Source organism: Cydia splendana, chromosome 13, assembly GCF_910591565.1.
Source record: "Cydia splendana chromosome 13, ilCydSple1.2, whole genome shotgun sequence".
NCBI lineage: Eukaryota > Metazoa > Arthropoda > Insecta > Lepidoptera > Tortricidae > Cydia > Cydia splendana.
The window spans coordinates 15504000-15529213 of record NC_085972.1 but is presented as its reverse complement, the minus strand read 5'-3'; the positions used below and the strand labels follow the sequence as shown (position 1 = coordinate 15529213).

The 25214-nt window shown below is 35.0% G+C and overlaps 2 protein-coding genes and 1 long non-coding RNA gene across 5 annotated transcripts in view; 1 reads left to right on the top strand and 2 right to left on the bottom strand.

Moving 5' to 3' along the window:
- Window positions 1-5269, top strand: part of LOC134796222 (polyhomeotic-like protein 2) — a 224447-nt gene extending 219178 nt beyond the window's left edge. For all 3 annotated transcript variants that reach the window (XM_063768264.1, XM_063768262.1, XM_063768263.1), the window contains one exon: window positions 3005-5269. In XM_063768264.1, coding sequence (XP_063624334.1) covers window positions 3005-3241 — 237 coding nt within the window. In that variant the 3' untranslated portion in view covers window positions 3242-5269. The remainder of the gene's footprint in view (window positions 1-3004) is intronic.
- A 202-nt stretch (window positions 5270-5471) lies between these two features.
- LOC134796254 (uncharacterized) lies at window positions 5472-6305 on the bottom strand. Its single transcript, XR_010144900.1, has 2 exons — window positions 5879-6305; window positions 5472-5665 (listed from the first exon to the last, which is right to left on the bottom strand). It is a non-coding gene; the product is annotated as an uncharacterized LOC134796254 (long non-coding RNA).
- A 2393-nt stretch (window positions 6306-8698) lies between these two features.
- LOC134796208 (UNC93-like protein) overlaps window positions 8699-25214 on the bottom strand; it is a 31525-nt gene continuing 15009 nt past the window's right edge. The window contains exons 6-11 of the mRNA XM_063768239.1: window positions 25001-25119; window positions 24323-24476; window positions 18004-18144; window positions 17395-17521; window positions 16707-16827; window positions 8699-8835 (exon numbers count right to left, since the gene is read on the bottom strand). Coding sequence (XP_063624309.1) covers window positions 8700-8835; window positions 16707-16827; window positions 17395-17521; window positions 18004-18144; window positions 24323-24476; window positions 25001-25119 — 798 coding nt within the window. The 3' untranslated portion in view covers window position 8699. The remainder of the gene's footprint in view (window positions 8836-16706; window positions 16828-17394; window positions 17522-18003; window positions 18145-24322; window positions 24477-25000; window positions 25120-25214) is intronic.

The window sequence follows — 25214 nt, the reverse complement described above, 5'->3', positions numbered from 1 at the left end:
TTAAGTTCTGAGTCGAGTCATTTAATGAGTCTTTTTTAAGCGCATCTGAAAAGGACTTCGAGCTTCCGAATAAAGACTCCGTCTACAATTTTAGGTTTTAATAACAGTAAAAAACAGTATGATTTACATAATCCACGCATTTTATATAAGGCAACGCATTTCGATTTTTTTTTGTTAAAATATTGAGAGTTCTCTGAAAAGGACTCAAGTTTCTACAGAAGACTTGGGTCTTTAAAAAGTCGAGACCTAATGAAGTATAAAAGCCTGAAAAACTGAGTCTACTCTTAAGAGTAGCCCTGAAAAGACTCTGCTTGAAAAAAGACTCTGCTTTAAAGCAGAGGACTCAAAGGACTCGACTCTGAGGGCCTACCACCAAGCACGTTCGACATGTTGCCTCCCTGTCACACTTGCGTACGAATGTACAAGTGGAACAGAGAAGCAACACGACGAACGGGGTTCGCGGTAGGCCCTCTGAACCAACACTAACTGACGCCCCCTGTTGTACTTGGATTCCGATGCTAATTCCGATAGCCGTGTGACTTCATGAGACTATTCGATCTTGCTTACTTGTACCTTTTGTTTTATTTTTAGCGAACTTCTTTATGAACGTAAAGTACAGTAAAGTTTTAATATAAATGCTAAAGAGCTAACACTTACCGATAATAAGTACTTACCTACAGAATTAAATATAATATTAAATGAACATGCTTAGTTTAGAAAGCCTTAAGCTATTCTGACTAGGTTCTAGTCTATTATTATATTCTTGAAATCTGTTCTGTAGTGGACTAATGTTAACTGAATTAACGGTAGGCACACATTTTATTTCAACGTAAAAGGTGTGTAAAAGTTTAGTAAAGATACCTTTGCGTTTCTAATCTGAAAATGCAAAAATTGGCACTAGCAAGTGGCGTTAACTTAATCCGTAAAAGAAATGTACCTTGCGTTTCTCCGTAGCTAGCCCTAATTGCTTTTTTTTCTTCTCTAAATTCCGTCTAGTTTTCCCACCGGGCCACCCGGGCCGGGCACCGGAGCCCCACTTTCCCACTTTGTTAATCGCTGCCACTTAGCCTTAACTCCCGTCACGTTGACCCGCTTCATAATTGCTATGCAGAAAAACTATTTTGTAAATGGCCAGGCCCGTTTTAATCCAAATTTCATTTCTTTTAGAGAAGAAAATGTCTGTGGGAGACATTGCTTCTTGAAGGGAATACTTATTATTTATGTATATTTATATTTATTGAACCATTAAGTAACACAGCTTGACCGTATAAAACCAAGGCACTGTGAAACTACAAAATAAAAGAAAAGGCAAAGAAAAACAATACACATAAAAATCGGGCAAGTGCGAGTCGGACTCGCGCACGAAGGGTTCCGTACCATATAAAAAAAAAAAAAAACAAAAAAAAAAGCAAAAAAAGAACGGTCACCCATCCAAGTACTGACCACTCCCGACGTTGCTTAACTTTGGTCAAAAATCACGTTTGTTGTATTGGAGCCCCATTTAAATCTTTATTTTATTCTGTTTTTAGTATTTGTTGTTATAGCGGCAACAGAAATACATCATCTGTGAAAATTTCAACTGTCTAGCTATCACGGTTCGTGAGATACAGCCTGGTGACAGACGGACGGACGGACGGACGGACGGACAGCGAAGTCTTAGTAATAGGTTCCGTTTTACCCTTTGGGTACGGAACCCTAAAAATTAACTATAGGTACTATTGACTCTAATGATAGCTTTTGTCATTAAAAAATAAACATACATACTTAAATTATAACACTATGTCGGTCTCGCATCGGTCTATTCAGCCATCAAAAACGGTGTTTTTCCGGTGTTACACCATAAATCGTCTGCAATAATCGAAAAGGCCAATGACGTTGATTATTAAGTAACAGAACTTACTGCAGCGGGAGATTGTTTTTAGAAGAATCTACTACTTTCAAATAATCATCTTCCCTTATTGTTCTAATTTTATTTTATAGAAAGCTTCCTGATCTCATAAATACTTGTTAATCGCACTTCTATTGGCTATATTAAAGTATGTGTTTTCAGTGAACAGACGCCACCAAACCGGTATCGAATACTTTAACCCGCCTCAATAATGCATGCAGGGCCGTCATTGCTGGCTTGTCAGCGATCGATTATCGGTATTAATCGGTAAATTACCGAATATGAAACACCTGCTGTCGCTATACAACTTTATACTTATTACCGGATTTGTGCGATGATAATTCATGTCGTGTCTTATAATTTAGAACGATTTTTGTTTGATCTAACACGGCCATGAAAAGTTTCTAAGCAAGAAATATAACGTGGTTAAAGTTATGATACGAGTAGGTCGAGTTTACAAACATATTTACAATGCTAACGTTCCAAAAATATATTTACACGCCTCTAAGGGCAGGGGCAGACGGACTGCAACCCGACTGCAACTTGTATGGGAACGGCACGCCGACGTTGCAGTTGGCGTGCAGTCGGCGTGCAGATCCCATACAAACTGCAGTCTGTTTGCAGTCAGTCTGTATCGGCCCTTAAGGGGCCCACTGATTAACAGTCCGCCGGACGGTATCGGCCTGTCAGTTAGAACAAAATTTTGACAGTTCCGAGCAACTGACAGGCCGATACCGTCCGGCGGACTGTTAATCATTCGGCCCCTTAAGACACTAAGAATAAGGTCATGTGACTGACTGTACATAGGTACTCGTACACCAGGGGTGTAGTGTCTCAACTTTTATTTTCTATGTGTTTGGCTTTTGGAATTACAGTTTTGGTAGATTATAATACCTACCTGTCCCAATATCGAGAGCCCTCTAGCGTCCCATGGCCCTAATACTAATTGCCCCCAATGAAATTAAAATCGATATTCAATGATTAGATTTTAAATCGAAATAAATTCAATTCTATTTTCAAAGACTACCAATTTTTCTTGTATTGTGGACAGCTAAAGGTTAATTAAATTCAGTCGTTTTCTAGCCAATACTTACGCCGCATTATCTTTGTTTACAGAACTTTCGCGAGCAGAGAATCGACGGAGCCGGTCTTCCCCTCCTCACCGAAGACCACCTCACAGGCATGCTGCAGATGAAGCTAGGGCCGGCGCTCAAGCTCAAAGCCGTCCTGGCGAGGAGGCTCGAGCCGTGCGCGAGCTGCCAGGCACAGGCCCAAGCCAGTCCCACTACTGTCAGGATAAACGGGGCAGCCCTAAAGGCGGAGCCACGGAGCAACACCACTAGCCCTAGTTAGGGTTAAAATAGTATTAACTTTCTTTTTTTTAATAATGTCGTGTTTCGTGTTTCATTTCGGCCAGGTTCTGAGCGCGTTTATGGTGCAGTCATATATTATGTGGATTCTAATGGTGTAAAAACAAATCACGTTAGAAATATCGATGTTTGTAAAATTGTGATGTATTTTTGGCATTAAATGCGCTCGTGAACCTGATTTTTAAACAATTTTAAATATAACAGAATAATCAATGTCATTTATAATAATTGAATATTTTTACTCTAGTATCAAGAGCGACGAAAACGGGGTTTTTGTTTTGAACATATCGAACACGAACCACGCCTGCACTAGCTAATAATACGACTCCTAAGTCATCGAGTCCACATTTCAGTCTTCCTGTATTTGTATATGTAGATTTTGCATTTAGTTAATTATTACATTTATGTGTACACTTAGCTTAATCTATGTAAATATAGATCGTGTATTGCCGTCCAAAATGACTTAATGAATAATTTTGTGAAGTATATTTGTGTCTAAATACTTCGCGGACCTTAAATAGTAAAATTCGGTGCTAAGACCCTGAGGGAATATAAAAACAGTAAAAGCTGTTTAAAAATGTATATAATGGCCGTTTGTAAAAATTGTTACTTATATATTTTGAGGCTACTATAATCTACATCTATACAGGGTCACAAAGATATACTGTATATACATACATAGTTTGTAAAGATGTATATTTACGTCACTGTATCATAGCATTTAATACACCTGAAAAAAGCTCAGTATAATGATACCGAATACAGTAATATTACTTAGTACATAATACGATTGTGTAATTTAGTATAAATAATACCTTTTTCCAACCCGCATAATATTTGCCTGTATAAAAGATGTAAATAAGTACGTTCCACTTGCGACTAGTTTTCAGTTCTATTTTACTATAGAGATAAATACAATGTAACGAGTAGGTGTTTACCTGTGGTAATCTCCTTAATTGCCAAAATAGTATATGTTTTGCAACATATAGACAATACGTATGTATACATACAATATGTTAGAGTAACGTGATGGACAAGCGAGAAAAAACTTTTCTTTGAAAGGCACGATATAATTTTTCTATTATATTAAAACATTATACAGCACGTCTTCCAACACATAAATCACCTAACAATAGTAAATAGTACTGATAGAATAATAATCCTAGCATAATCGCAACACATACGATTTAAAAATATATTTAAAGGTGCTATTTTGGTGATAAAAATCTTTGCTCGTGCCTTAAAATATAGTCTTCCTAAAATGAAAATATATTCAGATGTTAAAGTATTACGGTTCTACGCTTTAAATCAGTTAATACAATAATACTTAATTATAGATAATAATTGAAAATATAAATAGGTGATGTTATTTTAGCATTATATTCAAGAATCAGTGCTTTTATTATGTAACTAACGTATAATAGGACCAGTGACTTACGAATGAATGTTTATGTGTGTAATATTTTTTGTTCCATGTGATTTAAGAGATGACAATAGTGTAGATATAAAATAGAGTTAGTTGGGTTGTTTCATAAAATAAATTGCTTGACAATCTACTTATGAGACAAATCAAATAACTCAATTTATCTGAATCTGATGAGTTCCAAGCGTGACCCGAGTCCATTTTTTTTATAAAATTTAGTAATTATTACGGAGAAACTTCACAAGTATATTTCCCTGTCATTAAATTTAGTTTTAATGTTTTAAAACCACGTCTACCTTTTTTACTATAAAAACTACATTATTGACAGTGAAATGGGCTTTGATACTAAAATATAGACTAAACTTTGTAAGAATCTATTTTCATATTGCCGGTAGCATCAAAACGCCATGTGGGTATGAGACATTTTCGCAAAAACGCATAAATGAAACTTTTAATATAGTATATTTGGTACTTAATCTTTTTATACTTACTATTCATATAGCGTTATTTTACTACCGACTGAATCATAAAACTTAGTCTATTTTATTTCCGAAGTTACTAAATAATACTAATCAGTACCTTAAAGAATCAACAAAAAAAATTTTTTTTTTAATTATTTCCAGAAGTCTAAAGTGGAATACTTAATTCAATTTTGCTACGAGAATTAGAGCTACGAAACGTTAGCTACAAATGCTACGCCGTAGTTCACTCGTGTCGGATTGTGATTTCGACAAATTAAGAATTCTAACTTATTAAGGACCGTATTTCTATGTCCATAATATGTTTTGAAATCCGGGACTCGTGTCGCAGGAGAGGGACAGACGCTCTATATTAACATCACTATCTCCTTCTAAATAGCGTCATTAAAACAAGACAGCTAGTGTTAATATTTACACTGCCATTCGAAATAGCAATGCTAAATTGAAAACATATTGAAAGTGTCTTTTGAATGGCGGTACAGTGTCTGATAACTCAAAGACTTGTCTTATGGTAAATGTGGCTAATTCCGTCATAGGGACTATTCCGTCCACTAGCATTTTTAGAACAACGAACAACATTGATAATTTCGTCGACAAAGCAGCGATTGCTTTTACTTTTTCAGCAATCAAAAGCAAATGGTTTTTTTTCTACGATTGAATATGAAAGAAATACGCTCGTGAACGGAATAGTCCCTATGACGGAATTAGCCACATTGACCTTATGTTATTATTAGAATAATTATGTTTAACAAGGTATTAGTCACTTGTTTCTTCGCATTGTACTTAGTTTATGAATGTGCTTGTTTATCTGTTTAAGGACATTTGGGTCCGATTTTATGTGGAAAGAATTAAAATGATGAATATTGAGATATTTATGTTGTTTTATTGTTATTTTCCTACAAAACAATATACACTTATTTTACTCTCTTAAAATTAATTTGAACAATAAACATATAGGCCAATCAAATTAGATTTTTTGAAGAATTAATTCCTTCCTAGCAAGCTGGAAATAGTTGTAATATCTTCATTTGGTCCTAAATGCGTGTAATCTGAGTTTACTCCATCCCAGGAAGTGTGCATACATTTTTGTACTTTGTCAGTTTTTGCTTGTAAATCGAAAACGGTACGTCTGACGGAAAATTTGTTCCAATCATCATCATCATATCAGCCAGTGGACGTCCACTGCTGGACATAGGCCTCCCCCCAAGAGTGCCACAATGACCGGTCTTGCGCCACCCGCATCCAGCAGGCGGGTGGCGCAAGACCGTTTCAATCATGATTTATTGATATATCCACGAGGATCCGAAGGGTATAAATTCGTATTCTAAATTGTAAAAAAATGGCCGCCACTTTGAATTTCTTTTGTTTTGGTAAAATTATGTTAAAAATCCGAAAACTCCTTTTTACCAAAGTCTGATCTACCAAACCTAGCTGGTAGTGCCGTTGTAATTGATGGTGGGTTCCATCTACATCGAGTGGTTTAGCAATCCAAGGAAAAATGTATTTCCTAAGGCCCACGTGCACCATCCCACTAACCCAGGGTTAAGCGGTTAAACCGTTAATCCAGTGTCAAATTGTACTGGTAACCATGGCAACTCCAGGTTTAACCGGTTAACCCCGGGTTAGTGGAATGGTGCAAGTGGCCCTGAGGCTCCCAAAATGTATGCCCACCTGGGATGAAGCAAACGCAGATTACATGCATTTAGGACCAAATGAAAGTATTATAACGATTTCCAGCTTGCTGGGAATTAATTACTCAACACGCTATTTTTGGATCTAATTTGATTGGCCTATTAGAAAATTATACAGACATTTTACGTACTTTACTAAGTATAATACAGAAACAATATGATATTTAAATCACTAGCGATATCTATCCCTATCACTAAATTATACAAAATATTTTAAATACAACCTAGGGTGAATATTTTTTTTTTGTGTCACTCGTTGCCATGGTTACAGATGTAGGTAGTGAACAATCCTTTGCCATCGTACGTTTTTTCTCAGCACTTTTGTGCTGAAACTGACTGAAATAGCATGACACGTTCGTGTGTTTCCGTGAAAATACGATGGTAAAGGATTATTCACTACATCTGTACGTCAACGTTTTACCCGAATACACTGGTAGAGTTAGACCAAGAAGTCTACTTCTAGTTCTAGCTTCGAGCAACACCGGCTTCCGACACATCGGAAGGGAGGGACCCAAGCGATATCTCAAATCTTTCTGCCATTTTTTGCGGGGGGAAAGGTGCACACAGTCGCACTTCTCACAACATACAAAATCCAATTTGAAATGACGACACAAAAACATAGAAAATGTCACACGTCAAAGACAAATCTTGCAAACCTCGATCTATTTTTGTGTACGGACGAGTCACAAGTGTCACAACACGCACACTAACACATTTTGGTCGAAGAATTTTATTGTATTCTGAGAGAAGAGAAGTCGGATTTGTCGCTCGACCGATCCGCAATTTGTACTGGGCGAGCAAAATCGATATATCCAACAATTGCATGAGATTAAAATATAATAATTGTGTTTAAATGTAATTAAACGTATGATATGTAAAAAAAATATTACATGTGAAATGAATAATAACACCTTCCTTTTGTAAATTTGATGTCCCCGACCTCTTTTTACAACAAAAAACCGAGCAATTAGCAAGCAATTAGGCATTTTTTCTGCTGCTGTGTTCACGCGCGCGCCTGGACTCGGTCTAGTGAAAAATCCGAGCGCAACTAGTTTTATTACCCGCGCTAGATCAGTTGATCTTGTACCTAGGCTGAGGTGAAATAGTTCGAATGCCGCCTCCCTTCCGTGTTGCTCGAAGAGTTCTAGAGTTAAGCCACGAAAAGTCTGCAGCGATTTTGAAAGCCCTCGCAGTGCCAGTGTTATTTTTACGTCATAATTTCATAGAAGTTTGACGTTTAAAATAATACTTGCACTGCGTGGGCTGTCAAATGCGCTGCAGACCTTTCTTGGTCTGACTCTATGAAATTTTTGACGTATAAATAACACTTGCACTGCGTGAGCTATCAAAATCGTTGTAAACTTATCTTGGTCTAACATGATTGCAGCCATGGTATAATAATATACTCCGCCTGGTACTCTCTTCCGAGACTTGCGAACCACGTGACTGACACAAGCCTACGTCATCATGATGTTCACAGACTATGATGACGTAGGCTTGTGTCAGTCACGTGGTTCGCGAGTCTCGGAAGAGAGTATCAGGCGGAATATATTATTATACCTTGGCTGCAAGCCTATGATTGCATGATCTAACTCTATAGTTAGACCAAGATAAGTCTGCAGCGATTTTGATAGCCCTCGCAGTGCCAGTGTTATTTTTACGTCATAATTTCATAGAAGTTTGACGTTTAAAATAATAATTGCACTGCGTGGGCTGTCAAATCCGCTGCAGACTTTTCTTGGTCTGACTCTATGAAATTTTTGACGTATAAATAACACTTGCACTGCATGTGATCAAAATAGTTGTAGACTTATCTTGGTCTAACTCTATGATTGATGAGATGCAGCCTCAATCGTCCCCCTTCTTGTCAACCAGTTCGAAGTTCCTCTCGAGCTGGTGCGCGCGCTTGACGCGGTACTCCATCAGCTCGATGGTGGTGTAGCCGGCGAAGCCCAGGAGTAGGAAGCATACGAGGACGTATAGCCTGGAAATTAGGGTAGAGTTGGTTAATTTTTCTTGTAAAATTATAAAACGTCTTCCAATTTGTAAAAACCGGACAAGTGCATGTCGGACTCGCCCACCGAGGGTTCCGTACTTTTTAGTATTTGTTGTTATAGCGGCAACAGTATTCATCATCTGTGAAAATTTCAACTGCCTAGCTATCACTGTTCATGAGATACAGCCTGGTGACAGACGGACGGACGGACGGACAGCAGAGTCTTAGTAATAGGGTCCCGTTTTTACCCTTTGGGTACGGAACCCTAAAAAGTACTCTCTCTCAAAAATTAAACTTGTTTTGTAGGCTTTTAGAATCCTACCGGCAAATTGTAACTTTTATGGTTTTGTGATTGCATTAATGTTTACGCTCACTAGCTTAGATTAAGCATAGATTAAGAGCGCTATTACATTTCGGCGTTGAGCGAGTTTAGGTATTTTACGCGCTGCGGCAGGCCGTGCGAGCTCAGTATGCCGATCCCTTCTACCACACTCGCACTACAATGATGGATTAAACATTCTTGATCCTTCGCGAAGCATATTGAAATCAACCATAACAACACTAACTGTGCTTAACTTTTAAAGTCCTAAAACTGTTATTTGGTAAGTACGAAAATACTAAATGCAGTGCAAATGTAAGTGTGTGCAGTGTTCATAAATTAATTTTTCATCTATTTTTGACGACTTTTGACCCCCCCACCCCTCAAATCATCCAAAAATCATGCTTCGGATGACTCTGTTTCCTCCTACGTCATACTACCATCATCCGATGTCCAGATCCCCCCCTCCTTCCATTTGAAACGACGTAATTTATGAATAGCCCCATACTCGTACTTATGAAGGTATAAGTATTACTCGAAATAAATTATAGGTACTCGCTTATTTACATGTTTCGTCATAGCATTTGGTACCTATAGGTTGTAAAGTTTGTATCAACGAGGGTTTAAAAACGAACTAGTATTGAGGATCTGATGATAATGATGATGATTAAGGTGGTCACGGATACCAATCAACCATGTAGTAACATGATTAGGCTCGTTTGATTCGTCTCAACAAGATCTTTGACACTGAAGATACACAGGGTCTGATGATGGAGCTGGAAGGTGGCCACGGGTACCAGTCTATCATGTAACTAAACCACTTCGTGTTTGGGCTCGTTTGATTCGTCTCAACAAGATCTTTGACACTGAAGATACACAGGGTCTGATGATGGAGCTGGAAGGTGGCCACGGGTACCAGTCTATCGTGTAACTAAACAACTTCGTGTTTGGGCTCGTTTGATTCGTCTCAACAAGATCTTTGACACAAGACAGTACTCAGGGTCTCATGATGGAGCTGGAAGGTGGTCACCATTACCAATCAACCATGCAACTAAACCACATCGTGTTTAGGCTCGTTTGATTCGTCTCAACAAGATCTTTGACACTAGGTGATACACCAAACACGAAGCCCAAACACGATGCCCAAACACGAAGCCCAAACACGTAGCCCAAACACGAAGTGGTTCAGTTACGTGATAGACTGGTACCCGTCGCCACCTTCGAGCTCCATCATCAGACCCTGAGTAGTATCTTGTGTCAAAGATCTTGTTGCGACGAATCAAACGAGCCCAAACACGAAGTGGTTCAGTTACATGGTAGACTGGTACTAGACATGTGCGCCGCGCCGCCGCGCCGCCGCCGCCGACGATTTTTCCACGCCGCCGCCGCCGATTAATTTGACCGGCGTATAATCGGCGTGGGAAATTTTGATACCTATCGTGTCTCATTCCATGTTGCGTAGTGAGTAAATAGTGTCAGAGATATAATTTATAGATCCTTATGCTTTTTCGCTTATTATTTGCCAGTGAACCAAATTAGCATCATTTTTGTCGTTGCGGTGTTAGCTGTGATAACGATTTAGCGTTAGTTTAAACAAGATCTAGTTTCTGGATCTCAGGTTATTATTTGATATTTTATCGCATAGCTTTTTTGTAGAACGCATTTTGTTTTACATCAATAGTATCTTGATTGTCAATTTAATCAGTGAACTAAAGTCAAGAAAATAGCAGGTTCATATCCTAGGACATATACATGCTATTTTCTTCTTAGAATCTCCAGCAAGCTGTCACCACAATTATAATTGCGTATTTTATGATTTCTCGTATGATGCTGGTGACACGCATAAGGGTCATTATTTACAGATATTATTTGATTTATTTTAATACTTTATTTGATTTATTTATCACATAAATTACAATTTCATTTAAAATTACACACGACCAATTCTTAGTAATTTTATTGTGATCATCAGCTTCTTTTACTTAACAATATATTATATTTCAATCAAAATTATAAAAGTCAGGATAAAGCTTCGTAATAAGCTATACCTAAACAATTATACCTACTTATAGGAACTTAAATCACCAAGTATCATCACTAAGCTAGCAGTAAAGAAAACAAAGTAGACCTTAATATTCCATAAAACGGGACACTTCAAAGACATTCTGTTGAGTGAATCAACCTGCCAGAGACGTTTACTTTCGAAAACGATGACATCTTTATTCTAACATACATTTCTGTTAAACTTCAGTTCAGACATGTAGTAGATGTAGATATAGTTCATCATTATTTCGTAACAAATCCTAGGTCATCCAATCAAATCCATGGCATCGGGGTCTCCTGTCGAAGTTACCATCTTATGGATTGCCGGAGGGACTATGCAAATGGATCGCTAGCTTTTTGTCCGGCAGACGCATACGAGCCGTAGTAGACGGAAGCTGCTCCGATAGCATGGTCATTAACGCTGGCGTTCCGCAAGGTTCTGTGCTATCCCCTACGCTGTTTTTGCTGCACATCAATGACATGTTGTCTATCGATGACATTCATTGCTATGCAGACAGTACCGGGGATGCCTATTACACAGGCCGTGCCAATATCCCTCGTTCTGTGGTGCTGGAGAGTTGTGAAAAGCTTGTGTCAGACATTGAGAGCACTCTATCCAAAGTTTCGGTGTGGGGTCGGGACAATTTAGTGCGATTCAACCCCACCAAGACACAAGTTTGCGCGTTCACCGTTAAGAAAACCCCATTTACTGTGGTCCCACAGTTCCAAGGCACAGCCCTTACCATGTCAGGGAGTATTGGGATCCTCGGTGTTGACATCTCCAGTGACGTCCAATTCCGCAGCCACCTGGAAGGTAAGGCTGCGCTGGCGTCCAAAAAACTCGGTGTGCTCAATAAAGCGAGGCGATACTTTACTCCGGGGCAAAGACTGCTGCTTTATAAATCGCAAGTCAGTATGGTGCCATATGGAGTACTGCTGTCACCTTTGGGCAGGAGCACCTGGATGCCAGCTTGGACCCTTTGACTCAGTCCAAAGGCGCGCTGTGCGAATCGTCGATGGTCCCAAACTCACAAGCGGTATTGAACCTTTAAGTCTAAGGAGAGACTTTGCCTCCTTGTGTGTGTTCTACCGCTTGTACAATGGGCTATAATGGCCCAGTTGAGGATTTTAAAAACCTGACAATAAACGCGAGTTTGTATCTGCGGAATTGTAAATTTTGATGTTAAGTGTAAATTTAATAAGTGTGTGTACCTATTGCCATACGATAAATAAATGGGCTGTGCTCTGAGGAACTATTTGACATGATGCCAACGGCTGCTTTCTATCACCGCACGGCTCGCCGTCGGCAGGGTGTTCATCCTCACACCCTAGAACCTAAATGGTCGCGTACTGTGCGAATTAAGAGTAATTTCCTCCCGCGGACGCTCCGGCTGTGGAATGAGCTCCCTTCCGAGGTTTTCCCGAGGGTCTACAGTATAGGGTTCTTCAAAAAAGGAGTGTACAGGTTTTTAAAAGGAAGGCAACGAGCATGTAACACCTCTGGAGTTGCAGGCGTCCATAGGCTACGGTGACTGCTTACCATCAGGCGGGCCGTATTCTTGTTTGCCACCGATGTGGTATTAAAAAAAAAATAGGTGAGGCGACAGCGGCTAGGAAAAGTCAATATAGATTTAAGACTTAACTTATAAAGATTTTTTTTGTGTTTTATTTGTATTCCGCTTACAAAGTAAGTAAAAATACTGCCTAAAATGTAGCGTTTTAATGTATCCTTTTTTACTTTCATATTTAAACATGCCGTTGGTAACCGTTAGGTTGGTATTGGTAATAAATGGTTGCCAAGTGACATGATGGGATATAATTTTTGGCAATAATTTAGAAAACACACATAATATGTTTTGGATAGCCTAGAAAATACTCAGAAAGCTTTAATGTAGAGTTTCTACAGCCACGTTCTCATGCAGTATCAAAAATAATGCCACGCCGATTTCACGCCGATCACGCCGCCGCCGCCGATCAAAAAATCATCGGACGCCGCCGCCGATGATTTTGCCATCGGCGCACATCTCTAACTGGTACCCGTGGCCACAGTCCAGCTCCATCATCAGACTCTGAGTACTAACTTTTGTCAAAGATCTTGTTGCGAAGAATCGAACGAGCCCAAGCACGAAGTGGTTTAGTTGCATGGTTGATTGGTACCGGTGACCACTTTCCGGCTCCATCATCAGACCCTGAGTACTATCTTGTGTCAAAGATCTTGCTGAGACGAATCAAACGAGCCCAAACACGAAGTGGTTTAGTTGCATGGTTGATTGGTACCGGTGACCACATTCCGGCTCCATCATTAGACCTTGAGTACTATCTTGTGTCAAAGATCTTGTTGAGACGAATCAAACGAGCCCAAACACGAAGTGGTTTAGTTGCATGGTTGATTGGTACCGGTGACCACCTTCCGGCTCCATCATCAGACCCTGAGTACTATATTGTGTCAAAGATCTTGTTGAGATGAATAAAACGAGCCTAAACACGAAGTGGTTTAGTTGCATGGTTGATTGGTACCGGTGACCACCTTCCGGCTCCATCATCAGACCCTGAGTACTACCTTGTGTCAAAGATCTTGTTGAGACGAATCAAACGAGCCCAAACACGAAGTGGTTTAGTTGCATGGTTGATTGGTACCGGTGACCACCTTCCGGCTCCATCATCAGACCATGAGTACTATCTTGTGTCAAAGATCTTGTTGAGATGAATAAAACGAGCCTAAACACGAAGTGGTTTAGTTGCATGGTTGATTGGTACCGGTGACCACCTTCCGGCTCCATCATCAGACCCTGAGTACTATCTTGAGTCAAAATTAATACATATAGAATGTCAGGTCGTTTCAAATATTTTTAATCCTGTCCGGTAGTTTATTAAACTGTACCATTATAAATTATAATACTATAAAAACAGTGCTAGGATCAAAGTCTCTCGTTGCGGTTTACACGCACACAGTATAGCGTTTTACACGGCGCCCGCCGCACACAATGATAAAAAATCTCGTTGTCGCCGTTGAAAATGTGCGGAGCCGACCGACACACATCCTACCTCTACAAGCTCTGCCGCGGCACTGAGCTGGCGCAGCGCGCGTCATCGGTAATATAGAGTAGTTTTCAAAAAATTGCCAAAAAATTATAGTAGAATTTCATAAACACTAATGTATACCAACAGTATAAGCAAACGTTGCAGATTGCTTGAGTATGAAAATGACTTCGATATTAAGTAGATTTTCGTAGGAATTGACACTTGTTTCGGAGAGAAAATTGAGTTCGTTTTACTTTGATTTTCTCTTTCTCAAAGGTAGGAAAAATATCGTTTGATATGCCTAAAGTACAGGGTATTAGTAATACAAAATAGCCAGGTTTAGCAGAGTAAACTTCTCAACATTTCCAAATAAGAGCTTGCCATTCAGTGCTTCACGGGGTTTTTCGGAAACGACCATCAGAAAAAAAATCATTACTAATTTAATAAGTCCTTTTTCTAATATTTACAACGATATTTAAAAAGATAAGAAGAAGCTTTTACTGGAACAAGTACTCATTGTTTCTAATAATGAGCACAAAGTCCTGAATTTCGTCGACTAGTATCATCAATTTTGCGTTATTTCGACTTTTCTTGTAAGAGCGCTCTTAAGTATTATACCTAAGTTAAGCATGTTGTTTTCTTTTCTCAGGTAAGTGAATTATTGTTATTCTTTTGAGAAAATAAAGATCTTTAAACCGAAAAAGGGCTATGCCAACAACCTTTTGAAGAAATAAGTATTGATAATTTTGCTATGGGCTTAAAACAAATTGTGTATTTCTTCACGACTATCGATCGGTACCTACTACGTAGAATCAAATCCAAAATAGCACCATATTGTTTACTCATTGCACTCTAAAAGCAGGTAGGCAGTTAATAGTTATTTGTACAACAAGAGATCAAAGTTTGATATTTCTTCGAGTGCTTATTTTGAGTCCCGTGCAAGCGAAAGATTCTATAATAGATTCACGAGCGTAGCGAGTGAATCTAATTTAGAATCTTGAGCGTAGTAAGGGATTCAAAAGCGCACGAGATGTAAATAACTTTGATCTCGTGTAGTACACAAAATTTTTCACCCTAAGCAGTGAGAACGTACCTAGAGGGACAGAGATAATAGAACCCAAGTATATCGAATTTGTATTAGACCCCGCATGTTGAAATGACATTTGACTATAAAGGTCACTTGAATGTCATTTTGTCTCACTCAGTGAGCAAAATCGCATTTTGCTCACTGAGTGAGACAAAATGACTCAGTGAGCAAAATCGTATTTTGCTCACTGTTTTTAAGAAGCAAAGTACCCTTGTTCGAGCTGCTGAGGTGAAAAATACTTTCCTTTACATATTAACATAGCAAAGTTACACGGAAGTTTTTAGTAATCGAAGTTGGCTAGGAGTATTTATTGTTTATTCGAGTTGATTGAAATTGAATTGATTGAAAGTTGATTGAATATCATAGGACTATTATTTCTAAAAACCAGAAATAATAGTTCTATGATATTCAATTAAATTGGTTTCATTGTTACCCAAGACCCAAGGTTCTGTTCTGTTCAGTACTTCTTAGCTTTTAATTCTTGCTTATAATTAGCAAAGTAATTAGTTATTCAGTATTTTTTGACAGTATTGACGACCGGTCTGGCCTAGCGAGTAGTGACCCTGCCTGCGAAGCCGATGGTCCTGGGTTCGAATCCCGGTAAGGGCATTTGTGTGATGAGTCCTTTCAACATAAAAAATGCGCCTTATAAGTTCGCTTTCAAAAAATCCGTACGTGCAGCAGAATGAAAAAATCTTAGTGTATTATTAGTTTCATAATATGTTTCGTCGTTATTTTTATATATATATAGGTATATAATATATATATATGTACATATATATCATAGTATATTTGTATACGTAATTAATATGTTATTCGTAATTTATTGATTGTTTTTGCTGTTGTAATTGTAGCACCGCTCACAATCTCTCTGCTTAGCCTTAAGGTTGACTGGTAGAGAATGCCTTATGGCATTAAGTCCGCCTTTTGCACTATAAGGTTTTCTTTTGTGCAATAAAGATTAAATAAATAAATAAATGAGTGATATTTGTTCCTGAGTCATGGATATTTTCTATGTATTTAACCTTTTGAACGCCACAGACGGCAATTGACGTCAACGCAAAATCGTGGCACCGACGCCAAAGACGGCATTTGACGTCGTTCGTTTTTTGGTGAAAATCTACTGAAAAATACCCCACTTTTAGGTTGGCATTATTTATTCACAAAACTAAATTTTATCCCCGTGGCGTCAGTGGCACGGCAAATGGATGCGCCGTTTGCCGTTCAAAAGGTTAAGTATTAGTATACATATTATATATATCGTTGTCTGAGTACCCACATCACAAATCACAAGCCTTCTTGAGTTTACCGTGGGATATCAATTTGGGTAAGAATGTCCCTATAATATTTATTTATTTTTCTAGTTAGGTAAATATTCGAAGTCAGTACCTCGTTCTTACGCAAAGATATGGGGCCGTGGCATAGGATAGAACACTGCCGGTGGCCTCCCAAAGCCTGAAGTTGGAGTACGCGGCTTCTTCGTTGCCAGGGAACAATATTCCAGACAGAGCTGCGGATCAGAAACACAATTAAAATTAGTCATTTGGAATATCTGCCTAAAATTATAATACCGGTCAAATACGAGTCGGACTCGCGCACGAAGAGTTCCGTACCATTATGCAAAAAACGGCAATAAAATCACGTTTGATGTATGGGAGCCCCACTTAAATATTTATTTTAATTTGTTTTTAGTATTTTTACTTATAGCGGCAACAGAAATACATCATCTGTGAAAATTTCGACTGTCTAGCTGTCACGCTTCATGAGATACAGCCTGGTGACAGACAGACGGACGGACAGACGGACAGCGGAGTCTTAGTAATAGGGTCCCGTTTTTACCCTTTGGGTACGGAACCCTAAAAAATATTGTAGTGGACACATCGCGGCTTTGTATCACTAGTACCTTACACCAGAACTTACGCTATGTGTGTATTTGGGATAATAATTGATATAATACGAGTATGCACACTGTAACATTACGCAAAAAATAGAATATCATAATGCCGCGTAAGACTTACTATAACTCAGAAAAGAAGAGCATAAGTATTCAAATTTAATGTGTCAGATAACTTCTTACCATTGACCTGCACAAGCCACACAGCATCCGCAGTGCCCCATATAGCAGCTAGGAGGTAGAACACCAGCCAGTTGTCAGGGTCCGGGCGCCAGAGAATCAGCGCAGTCAGCAGAACGATGTTTAGCAACTAAAGCGTGAACAACAATTTTAAATTACTAAGTAAGTACTTCGCAATTACGTTTGTTACGAAATTTTAAACCCTCTTTTTTTGATGTAAAACCTCAAATCATCATCGGCGCCCAATGAATCCACGAAGTCAAATATTAAAGGCACAATCTTAGCAAAAAAAGGAATAAGTGTGTTTAGTTGTTTACACACAGGTCGCCGCAGCGAGGATAATCTGGGAGACTTAGCCCCACTTGCACCATTCTGGGAGACTTAGCCCCACTTGCACCATCCCACTAACCTGGGGTTAACCGGTTGAACCGTTAACCCGGTGTCAAATTGTACTGGTAACCATGGTAACTCCAGGTTTAACCGGTTAAACCGGGTTAGTGGGTTGGTGCAATTGGCCATTAGACGCATTCCTCATTGGCCAGAAGTTATAATTATTAGGGGTAAATGTAAAGTCTACTTGGAAGGCTTATGCTGTTAAAGAAAGGAACCTACCAAAGCAGTGACCATAACAGGGTACCGCCCGGTCACCTTGACGACGGCGCCGGCGATTGGCGCCGCGAGCGCATTGAACACGCCGAAGCAGATGATCACGTAGCCGATGTTGCTGATGCCGTATGCGCAGCCGACGAATGCCTGCAATCATGAACGGTTCATTTCGTAAGTAAATTTGATGCAAGGACCGGAAAACCCCTCTTTACGCTTAATCCTATCAATTCGGTAACCCAATCGATTCGGTTACCTTATCATTCGGTAACTCATCATACTGTTACCTGATTGTAATGGTAACCTTATTGAAACGGTAACCCTAACCTTTAACCGAGTTAATCTCAAAACCCCATCGCGATAGGGTTTTTGTTAAGGGTTTTTAACAGGTTTTCATTCAGTTATGGTAACCTTTATTATCGGTTGCTTACTGGTTTGCTACATTAAAGTAGTTTTAGTGATGTGCCGTCAGAACTAAAAAAAATACTAAAAAAAATGTTTATTTTATTTACTTTATTTATATTTTGTTGATTTTATTGACTTTATTTATTAAATTTATTTAATTTATTTAATTTAATTTATTTATTGAATTTATTGAATTTATTGAATTTATTGAATTTATTGAATTTATCGAATTTATTGAATTTATTGAATTTATTGAATTTATTGAATTTATTGAATTTATTGAATTTATTGAATTTATTGAATTTATTGAATTTATTGAATTTATTGAATTTATTGAATTTATTGAATTTATTGAATTTATTGAATTTATTGAATTTATTGAATTTATTGAATTTATTGAATTTATTGAATTTATTGAATTTATTGAATTTATTGAATTTATTGAATTTATTGAATTTATTGAATTTATTGAATTTATTGAATTTATTGAATTTATTGAATTTATTGAATTTATTGAATTTATTGAATTTATTGAATTTATTGAATTTATTGAATTTATTGAATTTATTGAATTTATTGAATTTATTGAATTTATTGAATTTATTGAATTTATTGAATTTATTGAATTTATTGAATTTATTGAATTTATTGAATTTATTGAATTTATTGAATTTATTGAATTTATTGAATTTATTTAATTTATTTAATATATTTATTTATTTTAATTTATTTAATTTATTTCATTTATTTAATTTATTTAATTAGTTTAATTTGTTATATTCGTTTAATTTATTTAATTTATTTAATTTATTAAATTTATTCAATTTATTAAATTTATTTAATTTATTAAATTTATTTAATTTATTTAATTTATTAAATTTATTAAATTTATTTAATTTATTACATTTATTTCATTTATTAAATTTATTTAATTAATTAAATTTATTTAATTAATTAAATTTATTTAATTAATTAAATTTATTTAATTAATTAAATTTATTTAATTAATTAAATTTATTTAATTAATTAAATTAATTAAATAAATTTAATTAATTTAATTAATTAAATAATAATAATTAATAATTATTATTATTTAATTAATTTTTTTTTATTTAAATATTTAATAATTTATTTAATTAATTAAATTTATTTAATTAATTAAATTTATTTAATTAATTAAATTTATTTAATTAATTAAATTTATTTAATTAATTAAATTTATTAAATTTATTAAATTTATTAAATTTATTAAATTTATTAAATTGATTAAATTTATTAAATTTATTAAATTTATTAAATTTATTAAATTTATTAAATTTATTTAATTTATTTAATTTATTTAATTTATTTAATTTATTTAATTTATTAAATTTATTAAATTTATTAAATTTATTTAATTTATTTAATTTATTTAATTTATTTAATTTATTTAATTTATTTAATTTATTTAATTTATTTAATTTATTTAATTTATTTAATTTATTTAATTTATTTAATTTATTTAATTTATTTAATTTTTTTAATTTATTTAATTTATTTAATTTATTTAATTTATTCAATTTATTTAATTTATTTAATTTATTTAATTTATTTAATTTATTTAATTTATTTAATTTATTTAATTTATTTAATTTATTTAATTTATTTAATTTATTTAATTTATTTAATTTATTTAATTTATTTAATTTATTTAATTTATTTAATTTATTCAATTTATTTAATTTATTTAATTTATTTAATTTATTTAATTTATTTAATTTATTTAATTTATTTAATAAATTTAATTTATTTAATTTATTTAATAAATTTAATTTATTTAATTTATTTAATTTATTTAATTTATTTAATTTATTTAATTTATTTAATTTATTTAATTTATTTAATTTATTTAATTTATTTAATTTATTTAATTTATTTAATTTATTTAATTTATTTAATTTATTTAATTTATTTAATTTATTTAATTTATTTAATTTATTTAATTTATTTAATTTATTTAATTTATTTAATTTATTTAATTTATTTAATTTATTTAATTTATTTAATTTATTTAATTTATTTAATTTATTTAATTTATTTAATTTAATTAATTTATTAAACTTATTTCATTTATTTATTTTAATTATTTAAGTTATAATATAATAATATTTATAATAAGAACACACCACACAGCGGGCTCAGCACGGTTCCATTTTTATCGACTATCACTATGCGCGTCCCTTTCGCACTTACATACTTGTTAGAACGTGACAGGTATGGTGACAAGGGATAAAAACGCGACCGTGCTAAGCCGCCTGGTAGGTATAAAGATAAACAAAGGAAAGGCAAAAAAACTTGTTTGTGCTGGAGGCTTCATAGACCGCCCATGCCAACCTCGGTTATTCAATAATAAGTTGAATTTAAGTGTGCGTAAAGATTACAATCGTTTGAACTGGTCAAAAACCTCATAATGAGGTAACTGAATAGACTGGGTTTTTATTTCGGTTACCGGCAAGGACCGGAAAACCCCTCTTTACGCTTAATCCTATCAATTCGGTAACCCAATCGATTCGGTTACCTTATCATTCGGTAACCCTATCATACTGTTACCTGATTGTAATGGTAACCTTATTGAAACGGTAACCCTAACCTTTAACCGAGTTAATCTCAAAACCCCATCGCGATAGGGTTTTTGTTAAGGGTTTTTAACAGGTTTTCATTCAGTTATGGTAACCTTTATTATCGGTTGCTTACTGGTTTGCTACATTAAAGTAGTTTTAGTGATGTGCCGTCAGAACTAAAAAAAATACAAAAAAAATTGTTTATTTTATTTACTTTATTTATATTTTGTTGATTTTATTGACTTTATTTATTAAATTAATTTAATTTAATTTATTTATTTAATTAATTTAATTTAATAAATTAATTTAATTTATTTAATTTATTTAATTTATTTAAATAAGTTTAATTTGTTATATTTATTTAATTTATTTAATTTATTTAATTTATTTAATTTATTTAATTTATTTAATTTATTTAATTTATTTAATTTATTTAATTTATTTAATTTATTTAATTTATTTAATTTATTTAATTTATTTAATTTATTTAATTTTTTTAATTTATTTAATTTTTTTAATTTATTTAATTTTTTTAATTTATTTAATTTATTTAATTTATTTAATTTATTTAATTTATTTAATTTATTTAATTTATTTAATTTATTTAATTTATTTAATTTATTTGATTTATTTGATTTATTTGATTTATTTGATTTATTTGATTTATTTAATTTATTTAATTTATTTAATTTATTTAATTTATTTAATTTATTTAATTTATTTAATTTATTTAATTTATTTAATTTATTTAATTTATTTAATTTATTTAATTTATTTAATTTATTTAATTTATTTAATTTATTTAATTTATTTAATTTATTTAATTTATTTAATTTATTTAATTTATTTAATTTATTTAATTTATTTAATTTATTTAATTTATTTAATTTATTTAATTTATTTAATTTATTTAATTTATTTAATTTATTTAATTTATTTAATTTATTTAATTTATTTAATTTATTTAATTTATTTAATTTATTTAATTTATTTAATTTATTTAATTTATTTAATTTATTTAATTTATTTAATTTATTTAATTTATTTAATTTATTTAATTTATTTAATTTATTTAATTTATTTAATTTATTTAATTTATTTAATTTATTTAATTTTTTTAATTTTTTTAATTTATTTAATTTATTTAATTTATTTAATTTATTTAATTTATTTAATTTATTTAATTTATTTAATTTATTTAATTTATTTAATTTATTTAATTTATTTAATTTTTTTAATTTATTTAATTTATTTATTTTAATTATTTTAGTTATAATATAATAAATAATATTTATAATAAGAACACACCACACAGGTAGGTATAAAGATAAACAAAGGAAAGGCAAAAAAACTTGTTTGTGCTGGAGGCTTCATAGACCGCCCATGCCAACCTCGGTTATTCAATAATAAGTTGAATTTAAGTGTGCGTAAAGATTACAATCGTTTGAACTGGTCAAAAACCTCATAATGAGGTAACTGAATAGACTGGGTTTTTATTTCGGTTACCGGTAACAGAGGTTAACTCGATCTGATACGGTTACCGAATCAAAGTGTTACCTTATTAAGCGGTTACCGTTATGGTAGGGGTTTTTATAAACACCTCTAAAATAACCCTATTAAAAACCCCGGTTAAGGTAACCGGTTCCTGTCCCTGGTTACCGGTAACAGAGGTTAACTCGATCTGATACGGTTACCGAATCAAAGTGTTACCTTATTAAGCGGTTACCGTTATGGTAGGGGTTTTTATAAACACCTCTAAAATAACCCTATGAAAAACCCCGGTTAAGGTAACCGGTTCCTGTCCCTGATTTGATGTGGAAGTATGTAGTGAGCACCTCGAACGACCGGACAAGATCAGACTTTGATATGATCCGAGCATCTTAGAGATTAAAGCCCGAAAATCGCAGCACCGCATGAATGTATTAAAATAAAAGGAGTATTCTTCTGGAGTTCAATGTATAAACAGGCCCCATTGTCAAATTCAGTCATACTTAGCCGCATGCCGCATGTACCTTATCTTAAGTCTTCACCAAAAAATATTTTCAAAATATTAATTTAATCATTGGCTTTATTGTCTAACTAGTCCAACGACTTCGATTAAACGATGACCAATCAAAAACCTATACAATTATCGTGTGTGTAATTCAAATATCCTTGCATATGCCCATGTGCCTATCACTATGACATAACCATTGAACAAACGAGTCGTAGGTTAAAAGGCTAATGTTATTAAATTAGCATAATTCATGCTCGATCTATTACCTTATAAAATAGCAGTAATAAAATTTGCGCTCGGATTGTGTGATCTCTTGAATAAATTTAGATAACGTTATGAATCACTGTGACAAATAGACAGTCATGGAACCGTAAAGGTCACTGCGAATCGGAAACTGCCGCCTGCACTGCCGCAGACAATGCTTTATGGATGGGGTTTATAATACAGACTTAAAATAGCAGTGTTGGTACGTTTGCTTTTTTTGCGGTTGATCCGCATCCACTCTTTAAAAAAAAAATTATGGACTTTAGCGCCCAAGAAATTTTCTTGTGTATCTTTCGCAGTAGTCCCTCAGTTTACACAGCACGGTTCAGTAAGATAAATAGAGTTAGACCAAGAAAAACTTTCCGCCTTTGGCTACTGACAAGATTTGCTTGACCAAGTATAATATAATAACAACTAAAAATGATAATAATAACTAAAAATGTCTCTGTGTGTGTCCTATGACACGGGCAAGGGCAGCATACGCTCGATGTACAACTTACATTTAATTCAAGTGTCAAAAGAGCATTTACGTGTTGGCTTCGGTTCCGTGCACGCCTCCCAAATCTCCGGAACACCAATTGTTTAGTGATGGGAAAGACTAAAAAGGTAAAGGATGACTCACGTTAGACCGGGCCGTGTTCGGGCCGGAGCTTCCGGCGCATCGTTTTCTATGGAAAGCATCACGTGATCGCCTGTCATGTCATATAAAAGTATTAAGCGCCGGAAGATCCGGCCCGGACACGGCCCGGTCTAACGTATGTCATCCTTAAATCGCTGTTTAAGTTGCTTCAGCATCACTGCAAGGAGCTTCAGCCCAGTCTTGCCTTTACCCGATTTTTTTATAAACTCTTTAAATGAACTATACTTTACAGACAGTGGCGGATTTGCCCTAAGGCCCAGTAGGCCCGGGCCTAGAGCGGCAAACGATATTAGGGGCCGCAGCAAGGCGGCTGTCTATAGATGGGTGCTGAGAAAGGGGCAGCTAGTAGTTACTACAAGGCCTGGGGCCTAGGGCGGCCAACACTGCAAATCCGCCACTGCCTACATGAAGAGCTGTATCTACCTGGGTGAAGTCTGCAGCCATGAACGCCTGCTCAGCACCGATGTATCCGATGACAGGCAGTAGAAGCAGCTGGTAGCGGTGCCTCAGTTGCTTGAGCGTCACCGCCAGAAGCTTTAGTCCTGATTTGCCTTCACACGATCTTTTGGTGCTATACCTGTTAACAAAAACTAAGGGGTAGAATCATTTTGGCCACTAGTTTTAAGTTACTGAATAACTTTCTGCTCAGCTTAGAATAAATTTAAAAGTGGAAAAATTACTGTATTGGGTATTACTTGAACTCACGGTCTTTAGATCGATACTCCAGCGCCCTGCCATCTGAGCCACCATGACCTCATTCATAGCCAGCAAAAATCTTTCCACCATATGGGTCAAGGGGACCCTAGCGACATCTACCGTAAGAGTGTTAGGTACACTTCTTAAACGGCTACCGGAGATCCAAGTTATATTGGAAACTCATCAGTTACGATGTACCTACTACCCATACTATTTTTCTAATTTTTAACAAGCAGAAACGTCTAAGAACGATGCTATAACTAAGCTTAGAATAAATTTAATTGTGGAAAAATTACTGTCTTGGGTGAGACTTGAACTCACGGCCTCTGTGGCTACATGTGATGCGGTGTCCGCTTTCTATCAGGCGGGCCGTAGACATATAAATAAGGTACCTATTGCTCTAACCTTTTAAGAGAGTCCACGCCAAAAGCGACTAAGATGACGGCGAACGCCATACACGCCAGGTACGCGCCAGATATCACTTGGATCTTTAGCGGCGATGGTGGTTGTAGGTTCGCGTTCCCCTGAAAATATGCAGAAATCGCTTGCTAGATCGGTACGGGTCCGGGATGAGGCGTCGGACACTACGTAGACGAGGGTCGGTAGTGGCTGCCTATTT